This window comes from Pieris brassicae, chromosome 10, assembly GCF_905147105.1.
Source record: "Pieris brassicae chromosome 10, ilPieBrab1.1, whole genome shotgun sequence".
NCBI classification, from domain to species: Eukaryota; Metazoa; Arthropoda; class Insecta; order Lepidoptera; family Pieridae; genus Pieris; species Pieris brassicae.
The window spans coordinates 4,524,080-4,539,432 of NC_059674.1; the positions used below are offsets into that span (position 1 = coordinate 4,524,080).

The 15,353-nt window shown below is 34.0% G+C and overlaps 1 protein-coding gene across 2 annotated transcripts; it reads right to left on the reverse strand.

Moving 5' to 3' along the window:
* Nucleotides 1-1,830: 1,830 nt before the first annotated feature.
* LOC123715498 (bromodomain-containing protein 8-like) lies at nucleotides 1,831-15,100 on the reverse strand. Of its 2 annotated transcripts, none has more exons than XM_045670523.1 (18): nucleotides 14,854-15,100; nucleotides 14,232-14,412; nucleotides 13,846-14,044; nucleotides 13,418-13,519; nucleotides 12,540-12,665; nucleotides 11,498-11,660; nucleotides 10,365-10,431; nucleotides 8,989-9,051; nucleotides 8,683-8,823; nucleotides 7,998-8,152; nucleotides 7,222-7,349; nucleotides 6,598-6,761; nucleotides 6,063-6,164; nucleotides 5,387-5,459; nucleotides 4,536-4,635; nucleotides 3,281-3,415; nucleotides 2,497-2,605; nucleotides 1,831-2,001 (listed from the first exon to the last, which is right to left on the reverse strand). In XM_045670523.1, exons 1-18 carry the CDS (start codon nucleotides 15,036-15,038, stop codon nucleotides 1,867-1,869), a joined length of 2,328 nt encoding a protein of 775 aa, XP_045526479.1. In that variant the 5' UTR covers nucleotides 15,039-15,100; the 3' UTR covers nucleotides 1,831-1,866. The 2 variants fall into 2 exon arrangements, with proteins under 2 accessions (XP_045526479.1, XP_045526478.1); XM_045670522.1 differs by having other exon boundaries at nucleotides 7,998-8,158.
* Between the last annotated feature and the right edge of the window lie 253 nt (nucleotides 15,101-15,353).

Sequence of the window (15,353 nt, forward strand, 5' to 3'; positions counted from 1 at the left end):
TAGGTTCTTACATCTCACCATCTCATATATTTAGTTATCTAGTGCAGCTCGCTCATACATACATTACATATACTATACAGATACTCCTGACATTCGATACATATAAAGATTAAACACACATTTCACAGTATACTAGCAAGCAAGCTGTACAATATTCAAAAAGGGCTTGTTAAACCAGATTGAAGACGATTTACGCTGCTACAGGTGTTCTTTTTTATTAATTAATTGTAAAAATTTGAAGATTATGTAAAAATTGGATATAATGTTACACTTTATACATTCTCCAATCATTGTTTCTAAGCAGAATATATTATGTCAATAATTATAGAACAGTATTGTGTAGTTGAGGTAAGCATCGCAAGGAAACCGGTTTGCTTCCCACCCAAAGTCAACTGCGTGTATGTCGGGCAAAGGAAGCTCATAACCAACTTGCCTATTAGATTGACAAATGATCATGAAACAGATTCAGAAATCAGAAAAGTTAATAGAAGATGTAACTTAATTATATATAAATTAATTTTTTTAAGGAATGTATAACTAAGTTTAGGGTTCTTTTAAAAAAAAAAAGTCTGAGGCCCAGACCTAAAAACGTCATTGTTACAACAATATATTTTATTTTATTGCGTTATGGTAAATATATGTGTTTAAAACCTTCGTATATAATAAATTATAATTAAGCCTCATTTATTCCAAAATTAAAATGTTACATAATATACACACACATAAAATATATATATCTATATATACATTTTTTTTTCAAGGAAGGCCTATACTTATTGAGTATAGGCCTCCTCCAATTTGCTCCATCTCTCTCTGTTTTGAGATAACAATAATGACCTATAATGCGTTCTTCATTTCTTTGCTGCTGACCGATACAAGCGTTGAAGCCTCCCATCAGAATAACGATTTTGTTGCTTTGATCAATAGCGTGTTGGAGTTGGTCGTAAAACAAGGACATCCCTGTATCATTGGTGTCGCTAGTAGGAGAATATGCTTGAATAATTGAAATATGTGAGCAGTGTTGGACTAGTGGCTACAGCGTGCGACTCTCATCCCTGAGGACGTAGGTTCCATCCTCGGCTGTGCACCAATGGATTTTCTTTCTATGTGCGCATTTAACATTAGCTCAAACGGTGAAGGAAAACGTGAGGAAACCGACTTGCCTTAGACTGAAAAAAGTCGACGGCGTGCGTCAGGCACAAAAGGCTGATCACCAACTTGCCTATTCAATTTACAAATGATCATGAAACAGATACAGAAATCTGAGGCCCAGACCTAAAAAGGTTGTAGCGCCATTGATCTATTTTAATTGAAATATGTGCGTCTCTACAGACTAAATTTAGGACACATACTCGTTCTGAAATTGCTTGCTATAAAACTATCAAAATATGGTTTTAGGTTTTTCCTTATTAGAAAACCGACGCTATATAACCCTTTAGTTTGGCCGTAGTGACAAAAAATATGCTCTTGGTCTTCCAATATATTATATCCTATTCATCGAATCTCAGAAAGCACGATGATATCATACTTTATTTTTGAAATAGCTTCTTTAAACTGAATAAGTCTCTCATTTGAAAGAAGTGATATTGCATTGTACGTGCAGATAAATAGAGAATGAATAAGTTGAGGGTTGTGTTCTGGCTCTTCCGCGGGGACAGGCCTTGGTGGGAGAGGTGGAGGGGGCCGCTTGTTATTGTATTGTTTGTGTCATTTGGAGAGCAATGTGGAGTAGTTGGTTTAGCTAAGCAATTGTCTGGACATTTTTATTTTATTTTTGCTGTAACTTCCTTCCTTCGTATATAAAGTGTATTAAATATATATTGCTATAAATTAAAACAAAATTATTTCACTAATTTATTCTTAAAATTACAATCTTTGAGTCTTAAACTGCGAAGGTGAATTTGGATTTGTCTGCGGTCGCCTTTTGCGCGTCGGAGGCGCCGTATTCACTAGACCTGCGTGCGCTTGCGCAGCTAACAACATCCCCAGCTGACATTGTGCCTGTAATAGAAAATAGGATTTTTTAAATGATTCATCTACTATTAAGTATAGTCACTCGTAACTGCTGCGTGTACTTAACAATTCTTTCTCATTTCGAATGGTCCGTTAAATAATAGCTTGTTAAATAAAAATAAATCAGCGGCGCTACAACCTTTTTAGGTCTGGGCCTCAGATTTCTGTATCTGCTTCATGATCATTTGCAAATCTAATATGCAAGTAGGTGATCAGCCTTCTGTGCCTGACATAAGCCGGTACCCTCACTATGTTTTCCTTCACCGTTCGAATTCATATAGAAAGCAAGTCCATTGGTTCACAGCCAGGGATCGAACCTACGACCGCAAGGATGAGAGTAGCACGCTAAAGCCAATAGGCCAACACTGCTTTTGCTTTTTAAATGCGTATATTTAAATCAAGATAATGTTAAGAACACTTATGAAAAATGCATAGTAAAGATAGTTGTATAGTAAATTATACAAATATTTTCGTTCATCTCACCTCTTCAAACATATCCTTCGCCATTGCATAAACACTGTGCGAAGTGCTGTTGTACATGAGTGCGTTTGACAACATGAGTAATACGTCACGCTGGAATTGTGCTGTGGTCCTGGAAGTTTGATAAAGTGAGGGTAGTTTCAAATTCATAAACTTCGCAGTACCCGCACGTTATTAAAAAAAAATAGCTGTACGTAAACTTGAATATATACAGTATCTAAATGGCGTATCAGTAGCCTGGATTCAATTCCTGGGGAAACAATAAACTCACTAAATGTTTGTTGCTTGCCTTTTATATTGTAATGAGATTTTAGTTATTTGATATTATACACATGAGATTTAGACATAGATACGATATAATTAAACAATTTGTAATTCCCAAAACTGTCAATGGGCCATTCATATAGTATTTATTTGATTCTTTTTCTTTAGGCAAGAAAACTCACTTGAGGCAATATTCGTGGTCGCGAGGATTTTTACACCGAGCAATGCAAATTATATGAATGTTAACTTAAATAAATATTCAGAAAGATCCATTGGACATTTTTGTGGATTTAAAAACACGACCCTTGGAAGAATCGCCATAACCGTGTAGTAAAAGTGTATCTATTGTAAATTATTCAGGGTACAAACCACCATTTCAAGATAGAAAACGGCAGTTCTCAAAGAAAACAAAAAACCGCTTTCCTATAACGACGAGTGGTGACTATAATTTTAGTAAAGTAACATTTTTAGAAGAAACCTTCACAGGCCAAGCACATGCCAGAAGTAAAATAAAAAAAAATACCGGACATGTCCTGCGTCTATATTACGTCGTATGGTCGAAAGGTCCATAGGCCTCTTCACTATAGTGCTATATCCCGGTGCCTCTTCATCGGTGATGGGTCGCAGAAACAATGACGCGTACTTGTGTGCGCATAACCTTATTTGAAGAAAATGCACTTGATTTTGACAACTTTATTTGATTTATTAAAGTTATACTTTCTTTTGGCGCGTTAGGGAAAAATTATAAAAGGCGCGCATCCAAAATTTTCCACACCGTCACAAAAAACCGACACCCCGAAGTTAGTTTTTTTTTATTGTTAGTGTCGTTTTTGCTACAAATGTAGAATAAAATGTTTGTGTTACGCCAAAGAAGTATAACTTCCAACGCGTGTACATACACGTTTTTTTAGTCATAGTAACTAGTAGTTAACTATTTAACCTTAATATATAATTTTGGAATTGGATAAATTATAAATGTTTTTTCGATGAGAGGAACAAAAAATTCATTATGATAGCGAAAACTATTATTAAGTTATTTTGCTGCGCATACACATTTGCAATTATTACCTTTGACTCGGAGAAGCTACGTTCGTTTAAGCTTTAATCCTGTAAACAAAATTTACAAAACGTATTCACGTACGATACGTTCGCGTCCATAATGTTTTCTTATGATTTTTTATAAAATTTACATATAGACTTATAAAGTTTGTATAACAGGAAAATATTTTGTATATTTTAATTAGGGATACACCCGCTATATCAGCGATACTTTGGGTTTGCCGATACAACGATTATTTTCATATTTCGCGCTTAAAAATGTAATGTAGTTCGTTGCAAAAGAGGCAAGGACTATCTATGCCTGGGGGATCCCCGGGTTTTATTCAGTTTGTTGTCTCTCTCATCCGCTTTTTCCATTTCGCTAGACACTTTAGTTGTATTATTTCGATACCAAATTAAATAAAATACAGAATTACAAAAATCTTATCATGTTAATTTTACTTTTTGAACGGATTAAGGCTATTTATTATTATTAAAACTTATAATTATTTACATAATTCTATTTTTTTTTTACCGACGCTTCGCGTGCCTTTCAGCGTGCGTGGTCACGGTGACCAATTGAACCGGTGAATAATTATAAGTTTTAATGTTAATTTTAATAAATATTGATAAAATTTTTAAGAACAGTTATTTTGTTAATTCACTAAGCATTGGTATCGACGATATTTTAATTTTAATCTTGTTAAACAGTTCTATTAAAATGCTATATATGATAATACCTGCTATAAACAAGCATAACACTCTTCTTCCAGAGTCGGTGTTGTCTCTCTGCTTCGCTTGAGCTGGGGGAATCCGGGGCACTTTCAGAACCAGAACACGCTGAAAGTATAATATGAAATGTCTCAAATGTCATACAAAAAAATGGTCCAAAGAAATCTATATAAATAACCACTCATATAAGATAATTTCTATTTTTGAACCTAAGACCTCGGGGATGAAAGTAACACGTTCAAGCCAGTAGCCAACATGCACTACCATGTATCATATGTATTTATTTCTACCAAAATGTGTTAAAGTATTGTTTTGTTAAACTTCTTTACTGACTACCATTGTTGGATCCTAAAATAATAAATAAAATAAATCAATGGCACTACAACCTTTTTAGGTCTGGGCCTTAGATGTCTGTATCTGTTTCATCATCATTTGTTAATCGAATAGGCAAGTAGATGATCAGCCTTCTGTGCCTGACACACGCCGTCGACTTTTTTCGGTCTAAGGCAAGCCGGTTTCCTCACGATGTTTTTCTTCACCGTTCGAGCTAATGTTAAATGCGCACATAGAAAGAAAGTCCATTGGTGCACAGCCGGGGATCGAACCTACGACCTCAGGGATGAGAGTCGCACGCTGAAGCCACTAGGGCTCTGCTCTTGTTAAAGCCTAAATCAGGGAAAGAAAACTTGTTCTAATTGTGTGACATTCTTAATTTTGAACCAATTTTGCCGCTCTACTTTTCTAGGGTAAGATTCAGAAGATTTCGATTTTAGATTTTGCCAAACATCAAGGTCTCATTTCAGAATCTGAGCCTGTTGGTAAATCCGTCACTTCATAAAAGAATACTTAGGAAACTTACTTCTGGAATCCGGTTTCTTCTTCCTTGAATAATCTCTCTTTGTTTTTCCTTCTTTATCTTCTTCTCTGCTTAACTAAAAAAAATATTTAGTTAGTTAATATTTATTATTCACTTATACAGTCTCATGTTAGAACAAGTACAAAATAAATTTACTCACTGCCTCCACAAGAGACTGAATGTAGTGTATGGACCTGTTTGTTCTGCATATGGTGGGTTACGACCAGCTTCGCCTCAGAAGAGAGCTTGCTGTGTCAGTGGACTTATTTAAGATAATTACGGGTCGGGTTCATAATGTGGATATTATGGAGAGACTCTATATGGAGAGGGTCTACGGGTACCAAGTAGAAACCTGAGGCTTCCGGCAAAACTCTTGGATGTACCGCGCGCACATTCCAACTTGGTTAGCAAAGCGCCACTCACGCGAGCAATACAAATAAACAAAATTTCTACTGAGGTAGACATATTTGTTTTTACACAGGCTGAGTTCACAAGAGGTGCTTGCTTTTGTTAGTTATAGGATTTAGGCATATAAATATATGCTTTTAAATGTTTTTTCTTGTAGGATAATCGGTGTAGGTATTTTTTATATCGAATTAGTTGTTACTGTTAAGGTAGAATAATGATAAATAAATAAATATTGACATGGACATATTATAACCCCATTTCTCTTACTCACCTCCATGGGAGTATCGTCATCTGTTTCAGTATGAGCATCTTCATCTTTGTCTTTCTCTTGTACTATTTCTTCCTTTATCATATCCTTTAATGGTATCGAGTCCTAGAAAGTGTTAATAATATGGATTATAATTAAAATATTTGGTACCTAAGTAAAATTATGACTTAGGATAATCTAAAATTCAAAAAGATTTTGACCAAAGGAAGACCAACTTAATACTAAGTACTTTTTAGGGTTTAATGATCTTAAACAATTTGCAAAATAGAAAAAGAAATATTGTAATAGAAGATCTCCGCTCGGGCTATATTCCCTGTCCCACAAATTTTTATTGTCTCAGTGGATTTATCGCCGTGAAATTGTTTTTTTTTTTTTTTGCTAAGCGCGCGCGCCGTATTAATACTAAATCGCCATATAACAACAAATTTATAAATAATTATTGATTTACATATTTTTTTAATTTTCTACCGAGCTACTATTATTACTCACGATAGAATCATAATATTCCTATTCAATCTCTGACAAACCACAACCTTACCTCATCTTCTTCTTTCTTTTCATCTTTCGCCTCTGTAATTTCTTCCCTTTCCTCTTTAGTCTCTTCGGTCTCTGGCAGTGGTATATCTTGTATTTGCACATTCACTTCTGTATCCGCTTCTGGTTCAGGCTGTGCTTCCGGTGCTGTCTCTTCAATGACTGGTTCTGCAATTTACAAAATGATTTGAAATAGTTGTTAAAGCACGATTCTAAATCTAACTTATACCTGTTACTTAAAAGATTAGTATATTAAAATATTTTACCTTACGAGTCTTATTTCAAGACGCAGAGTCCGGCTCGAAGGACCAAGCAATACATATTTCCTATGGCGTAGGTGTACGGGTCACCTTCATTTGATACAATATAAAAATCTTTTATAGTGTAAGATAACAAAACATTGGCTGCATACGTATATGCATATGGTCTCTCGCTTTATACGTACCGAATAATTTAAATTAATATTTACTATACAATATGTCTATCGCCTTACGTATGATGTTTCATATATTGAGCAGTATAAGTTTAATTCGAAATAAATCATTGAGAAAATCTGGTTTAAATCTGTGATATTTCCTTATAAGATAATTTAGTATATTTTATAGAAACGAAGAATGTCTCTCTTTACCCTCAGGTTTAGGTGACTCCGGCAAAGGTATCTCTTCTGTCGGAATGTTAGTCTCTACCTCTGCAACTTCTGGCTCAGGCTGTGCGTCTTCTTGTGGTATATCTACTTTTAATGGTGCAGGCTCGGGTCTGAAATCAAAATTATTATTATTCATTTTTTTAAATATTTCATAATTGCTATTTTAATAAAAATAAAATTTATCTTCTTAAGTGTTAAACCGAATCAATTAAATAATTTATAAATGCCAAAGTTTCTCTGATACGCTTTCAGTTTTAACCACTTAACCGCTTTAATGAAATTTGGTAAATAGAGGACCTTGGTAAATGACAAATATTTCATCTTGCGAGAAAAAGGTTAAATAGAGAGTTCTAAAGGTTTCCGGGTTTGCGCTTTATTCGGTGTCAGCCAAAGGGTGACAATTTTCGATTTTGACTTTAACACACAAAATGAAAATGGTCGGGCGGGATTTATCGATGCGCGTGCGCACTTAAACCGCATAACATACCGCATTTTCTTATTACAATTATAAGTACTTACTACGTACGTAATTACTTAAGAAAGTGTTTGAAGTAGGACACACTACCGTGGATGGTAGAGGTTAGTAGTCTTAGTCTAATCGTTTTTTGGATTCCTTCTGTGTTACTGTATTGACTTGCGATAGCTGAACCAACACATATTATTATACCGAGAAAATAGAGCATCCTAGATACCACCTTCCGGATGACCAGGCCTTCACATAGATGAAAGTTTATATGGAAGATATATTTTATGCTTACTCATCTATTTTCTCCTCGATTACTTCTTTCTCCGGAATATCTTGAATCTCTTCTACAATCGGTTCCTCTACAGGAACCTCAATTTCAGTTTTCTCTTGTTTAACTTCTTCCTCTGGCGGAAGATTAGCTTCTACCGGCTCTTGCTCTACTTTTGGCTGTAACTTTTAATGGTTTTGTTTCATACAGTTTGAATGCAATAAGTTATTTGACAGTTTGAAAAAGTGTTATTGTAAGTGTAAACGGGTTGTGGAGATAAATAACTTTTAAATAATCAATAATTTATTTTAAAAAACCATAATAAAATATTGATTTGTATATCAGACACAAGACAGATTAGTCGTATCGACGTTGACGTAGTTTGCTTATAAATAATATATTCCCGCGTGTTTAATTCGAATCATTCCTTGAAAGTTTATTTCGTCCGAGACTATAATATAATACATGAATAACATAGATTCAATATTGATAATTAACACATAAAAACTTGACGTTTGTTACTGTGTTTACAAGCATGATACGTCACAGGGACTGGTGAGACGCCATCTTGCGCATTCAAGCTTTTTGTTATTAAAGGTACAGCACAGACTTAAAAATAATAACTTATACGGAAAAGTGATTGTAGTAATAAATAATCTGTAATGGTTTTTAAACTGTCCTCAACCTATTAACGAATTCTGTCAAATACCTGCGTATCATCCGACTGTATAACTTTTATTTCCGGTGTCGGAAACTTCACTTCCGGGAAAGCAATTTTCACTTCCGGCACTATTTCCGTTTCCGGTATGGTTTCTTCTTCATGTATCACTTCTGCTTTTATCGGCTCAACCTAGAAAACATAAAGGTTTTTTACACAATATATATATAATATGCCGCTAAAACAGATTTTTCTGTTTTCTCTATATTTTTTTTCTATAAGCGTAGGTTATCGGCTGTGGGAGACTCGAATGTTCCGTATATGCTTGTGGCTTTAAAGTAAGTGAATTTAAAATACCTGTGCATCTTCCGTTGTATTCGATGGTTCTACTGTCGGCTCTGATACAGGAACTTCTTCAACCTAGAATGCATTAATCTATATCTTTTACTATTTATTATAACGCGAATATGGAAGTTCCTGGATTATTTTTCCCTCGAAATATAGTAATTATCCAAACTGGGAAGGGTAGAATAGTATATTTCAACGTGAAGTGACGTTACTCCCATCTAATTAACTAATTATTCTTAATAAATTGTGTTCAGCATTTTTTTCTCTCCCATATAACATTTACAACAATAAATAAGATTACAGTTGATAAGGTATTGGGAGACTGGTTTCCAAACTAGGTAAGAACCTGTGATATGGATAACCAGGCTTCCATTCACAGCAAAGTCATATTGAGTGGTAACAAAAAGTACATACATATATGGGTAGGCAAACAAATTTAACGTTCTAAATAAGGAAAGTAAAACAAAACAAAGCTACTACAAATAAGTTAGGGAGTTAGTAGAAATAAAGTTGATGGGTGTATGTTTGGGTGTGTGTATGTAAGTGTTTGTATGTGTGTGTGATAGTGGGAGAGGGTATGTACGCGTGTGTGAGTGAGTGTTAGAAGGGAGTGTGTGAGCATTCTTTTTGCTGTAAATAAATAATAAATATTTCGCGATCCCCTTTAAATATACAATTCATACATTTGTAATTGTGATGTATCGCAATTTACGACAGCGAAAACAAGCAAAACAATCTATTAATAATGTTCGCAGTCATGTTTTTAAAAAGGTTGTAGCGTACATTCACGTACATTCTTGTACGTTGATAGCAAATATCTTTTTTTGTAAGTTTAATTTTTTCATATTTTTACTATCAGTGTCAGCTAAGAAATTATTTAGTTATGTACAAAATATATTTTACCATCTAATAAAGATAAACTTGTAATAATTATGACTGATATTATCGTCCTAAGCGACTTTTCAACCCCAACCAAGACATTATTTCGACAATGTACGTCACGAAAATGTAAGTGCGTGCTTCTATTTCATAAAAGCTGATAAAGGATTTTTGTTTTTTATTATTATTATTTATTACTTAAGATGTCATGTGGAGCATGGTGTAATGGTTGCAACTCCTTACAAACGTTGTGTAGAACAAAAAAAACTTGGCATTTAAAAAGAGTGGCGGAGAGTTTATTGCCTGTTCTTCTCTTCCGTTCTACTCCCTTGATTTGTGAACTGGCAGTAAATGTAAAATTAGAAGCATTTCATATACATTTCTGTTTTAGACGTTCATAAGTGTACATTGAGTAACTATATGAATAAATGTTTTTGACTTGACTTTGAGTAATTTTAAGAGGCCCTTATAAAAAGAGAGTTTTTAAAAAAACGCTATATCCTCACCTTATCTTCTAGTATAGTCTCCTCAATAACACATGGTTCATCTTCTTTCTTATATTGCTTTTCCACCCTAAAATTATAAATAAATTTTAACTAATTTGACCTTACGGTTTCCCTTGAGGCCTTATTACAAACTGCACAAATAAATTTTCCCTTTTTTATAATTCATGTACATACAGTGCAAACTCCATGTAACGTTCCTCGATTTAACAACGAACCACCCTAAAGCGTCGATTATCGTGTCGTCAATTGGCTTTGGTTGGTTTAGCTTGTCTTCCATACAATGACACAGTCTACATAGCATTACACCCACTCTCAATAACGACAACAATTAAGTAATAAAGTACTTTTTAAGCTAAACTTAGTAAAAACTGCGCAGCTGTGTACGTTCTATTGTGGCTTTATTATCCTAGCCCGCAATAAACTCGACTGTCGGCATCATGCATACGAACTTTCTAAGAAATTCGTTCTTTAGTTTACAAATTGGGATTGCTTGCACGTGTAGACTGTTGTTGACCATCAATAATTAGTAGGAGTCATAGACTATCTATACGATTTCTTCTCTCCATTTAACAACATTCTATAACGCCATAAAATTGAGTCCTTTCAGTGTCGTTATATAGAGTTTACACTTTTTTATCTCTGCGTGTTTATTATATTTGCTTATAAGTGCTTGTCACATTAAATCTTGTATTTAAGAAATGATCACCACGGTTTAAGATCCATTTATACCATAATAAAGTTATAAAAAAAAACAATCAATACGTGACGTCATGTTCGGACGTCAAAATCGCCGGCGTTTGTCAAGTACAGAAGACTGACTAAAGAAATTAAACAGACAGAAGAAAAGCCAGCTTTATGGTAATAAATGTTATTTCCTACGCGTAATTTTTAATATATATATTCTGTAATTTTACCGTATTAACAAATACTACCTATTATGACGTCAGTCTTGTCGACATTACAGATAAGGTGATTTGGCACTGGAATCTGAAATCCTACCACTTTCTTCCACAGACTTAAATCACAATCTCAACTTGAGCGCTGTCAAATATGTTTAATACAAATTAATAGAGATTTTTTTGATCAATGACGTTCTAGAATACGAGCTAAGGGTAGCTAAAAATAGAGTTTACCTTGGCTTGTGCATGGCAGCCACAGGTGGTATATGTATATCTATATCACTAAACGCATATACATCTTCCGCCTTTATCTCTATATCATCTATATCCACTGCAGGGTTGGCAGCTGTTGTTACCACTGTAGGGGGGTTAGGCACTGGTGACCCACTCGTGCTGGCTGTGTAAATATTCAAATGTTATGAGCTGCTTATCTGCCCACACAAAGAAGTTTGTGGCCTGTCCACAATTGAAATAATTTAAAAATGTATATAATGGTGATTTAACTTGAGTAGTAGTTACTCAGGTCACCTGTCCAGTCGAAAACCAACAAATTTTGAAAGCGAAAGTAAATAAAACTGGACTGTTATCTAAACGAAATGACAAGAATAAGGAATTTTTGGTATTTCAAATTGGACGCAAGAAGCAGGAAATAGATTGTAATCGCGAAAGGCTGTACAGGCATGGAGAATCATGTAAAACTAAAGAATTTTTGAAGTAAAAATTTCTTTATCGGCGTAGGAAAAAAATTACCGTCACATTTTTCGGTTACACGTCACAGATTCGAAGCCGAAGAATAATAACGATAACAATGATAGTAATAGTTCTGTTACAATTAATGAAATTCTGTAATAATCTTAGTAGTAATAAGGTAAAATGAAATAATTGTATTATTTGTATTCATGTCTATGATAATAAAAGCCTTTTGTTAAACTTTATCGAATTTAACTTCATTAAAGCAATTTCTGTAAAGTTGCATATAGTAGATCATTTTTCGAAAAAAAAGGTCATAAAGAAGTTTCACTTCTTACGTGTATGAGCACTACGAGACTAAGTCGATTTAGTTCGGAAATACTTAGTAGTGGTGCCCGTTAGACTGCCTTAAATAACACAGATGTACCGTGGCGGACGTCTAATTGATTTCGAAGCTTTTTACATCATCAATCAGTATTCAAAAATACAAATAACTTTTTTGGTTTTTAAGAAAATTACCAAGAATTAATGATATTCAAGTTTGAAGCAATCGTAAAAGCTAATTAATAAACTTGTTAAAAAATACCTTTAAGTTGATGTTCAATTTGCACCAATTGACTTTTAATGTGTTCTATCGCTGCATGTTTGTTATCTTGGGGCTGTTCCAATAATAGAGACAGTGTCGGAGCACCGGCACTGGGTGACACTGTTTCTGAAACCATAAATACTCCAATGAAAATCAAATTATTCATATATATTTAATTTCATCATTTTTATCATTCAGGATTCTTGTTAGTATTACATAAACTCTAGTAAATTGTATTACCGATTTTCCTTTATGGAACTGAAGCCTGGACATTATGAACACCTGAAACTAGGTAAATAGATGCTCTAGAAGTGTGGGAGGCGGATGCTTACGATTTCCTGAACAGCTAAAAACATAACATAACACGGTACCAACCATACTGAGACAAGTAAAAACTCGCCTTTCGATCGACGGATCCAGAGTTTTTTTGGCGGTTCACGCAGTTACAGAAAATTTCGAAAACCTATTACAAGTGGCATTGGAAGGAGTTCGCTACTTGATTGAACGATCAAGTGAAGACCCTTACAGGCCTTCCGATCATCCAGACGCAGAGGCTTGCCAAAGACAAGGACAGTGGAGGAAGTTGAGCGGTGCAATTAATACGTCCTTTAGTATTTAAAATCGGGACTGATGATGTTAGTTAAATTAAATAGTTTAAAGAGTTAATAGTATGGAATATACGAAATTGTCAACATATTATCTAGAGCGTTAGAATATAAAACAAAAGACGAAAGGACGCGTTTGTCTTGATTGTTATTTGTCAAATGAAAGAGTGATTGTGTCGCCTGTCTGATCTTGCTAACCCATCTATAATAAATAATAAATTGAATCGCAGTTATTAGTTGCAGCTTATGAAGACAAGTTACACATGAACTTACCTATAGAATTGTTTGGGTGTAAGATATGCTGTGGCGTGGTGACAACTGGTGTGGACTTTAACAAAGAGGATAACAGTGGTGATGAAGGGGTGGAAGATGTAACTGAAATATAAAAGAATGTTATTTGTACTGTATCTGGTGAAAAATGGGTTTTAAACTCTTTCAATTTTTTAAAATCTTAAAGTCACTTTCTAATTACAGAATAGATTGAGCTTATATTGATTTGTAAAAACACTATTTACATAACTGTGATGTACAGATATTTATTAAAAAATATATTTTCTGATTACTCTATCTTTACAGTTACTACTAAACATGATAAAACTACACCTGGATAATTCTACAATATTATGTGTGCAATATGAATTTTTTTATGGTTTCTTAAAGATCCTTATCTATTTATTTTTTCTTCATCTGAAACTACAAACCTTGCGTAGTTGTGGCAACAGTGGTCTGAGGTCTCCACGTCTTTTCAGCCTTGATTATTCGCTCCTCCCTCTCTTTCATCCAAGCTGCACGACTAGCACTTTCTCGTTCTCTTTTCTGTTTAGACGCTTCAATCTCAGCCCATAGCTCTTGAAGTTTTTCTTCAGATGTTGACGAGTTGCGCACTTCGTTAACTTCATTCTAAAAGAACACCAATATTGCAATTCTTATATAAACTTTATATAAGATCTAAATTAAGTTACCTACATTTAACAGTATAAAATCAGATAAATGGCATCATAATAAATATACTTATAATAATAGTTATGTTATGCCAGGAATTATAGCTAAAAATGAAATAAATATAGTAAAGCCTAAAAATGTTTACCTTTATTTGTTCATATTCTGCATTTATTTCAGCTAGGCTATTCTTTATCTCCTGTACTCTCTGATCCCTAAGCCGTTTGAGGATACTTTCCTGTGGTGTCTCCACACCACCTTCTGAATTCCTCTTCTTGCGCTTTGGAGTTTCCACATGTTCCAATAAAGCACCATACTGGACAGCACAACTAAAACAAACAAAATGACCAATGTGAAAGAATCATTATATAACAGCTTAGAAAGTAATACAGATAATATCATTTCCTATAACAATAAAACTCTTGCAAGGATCATTATTTATAATTTGATTTAAATTTATATACATATGTTGTAAATTATATTATTACATGGAGCATTTAATATATTAGGATTATTATTCAGATATAGGCATAGAGAAAACTCAAATGGTTGTGCCATTTATAACAAACCTGTTCAAATAACAGAAATACCATTTATTCATTAGAAGCAGGGATATAAAGTTAAAACAAATTAAGCCACTAATACTATTTGGTATATAACTAATACTATTTGTTTGAGGTTTACATACATACCAAGTACATGTTAGATTATGAATGTACCTAAATGCAGGTTAGATCATGGAAGCGGTTGAGAACATCTTATTTGCTTACTTTTTTTGTGAATACCAATCCTGGGGGCGATTGGGATCAGCAAGAGACTTTAGCGCCCGCGAAACAGACATCCAATTTTGATCGCCACTTCTGACAACTGCTGAGGCAAGACATAGCTGTTCTCTTATATTCCATGTATCCAGCGGTGCACGCTTAAGTTGTAGCCGCTCTTGAATGGAGGTCATTTAAAGTATAATTAGAATTATTATTGGAAAGAAACCAAAAACAATAACAATGGTCCAGGATTCAGAAATATTTGACATTTCCATTAAAAAATGACATATCATTATCATACATTTTAATGAAAATATGCTGTGGTAAAAGTATAGACTATAGTGGACACTTGACAATGTTTTATACAAGTTGAAAATGATATACGCTATAATAAAATACAAAATTTTTCGATTTGTATTAATTGCATATCGATGGCAAGAAAATTACCGTGACTACGCGCAAGCATCAATTGGATACTTAATTTTTTTTTGGTTTGGTTCCCGCGC

Excerpts from the sequence above, each read along its gene's own strand:
- LOC123715498 (XM_045670522.1), bottom strand. The coding sequence starts at position 15,038 with ATGACCTCCATTCAAGAGCGGCTACAACTTAAGCGTGCACCGCTGGAT. Across the intron at positions 14,413-14,853 it reads GATTGGTATTCACAAAAAAA|TTGTGCTGTCCAGTATGGTG; the intron begins GTAAGCAAATAA and ends TGTTTGTTTTAG. Across the intron at positions 7,350-7,997 it reads ATCGAGGAGAAAATAGATGA|ACCCGAGCCTGCACCATTAA; the intron begins GTAAGCATAAAA and ends TTTTGATTTCAG.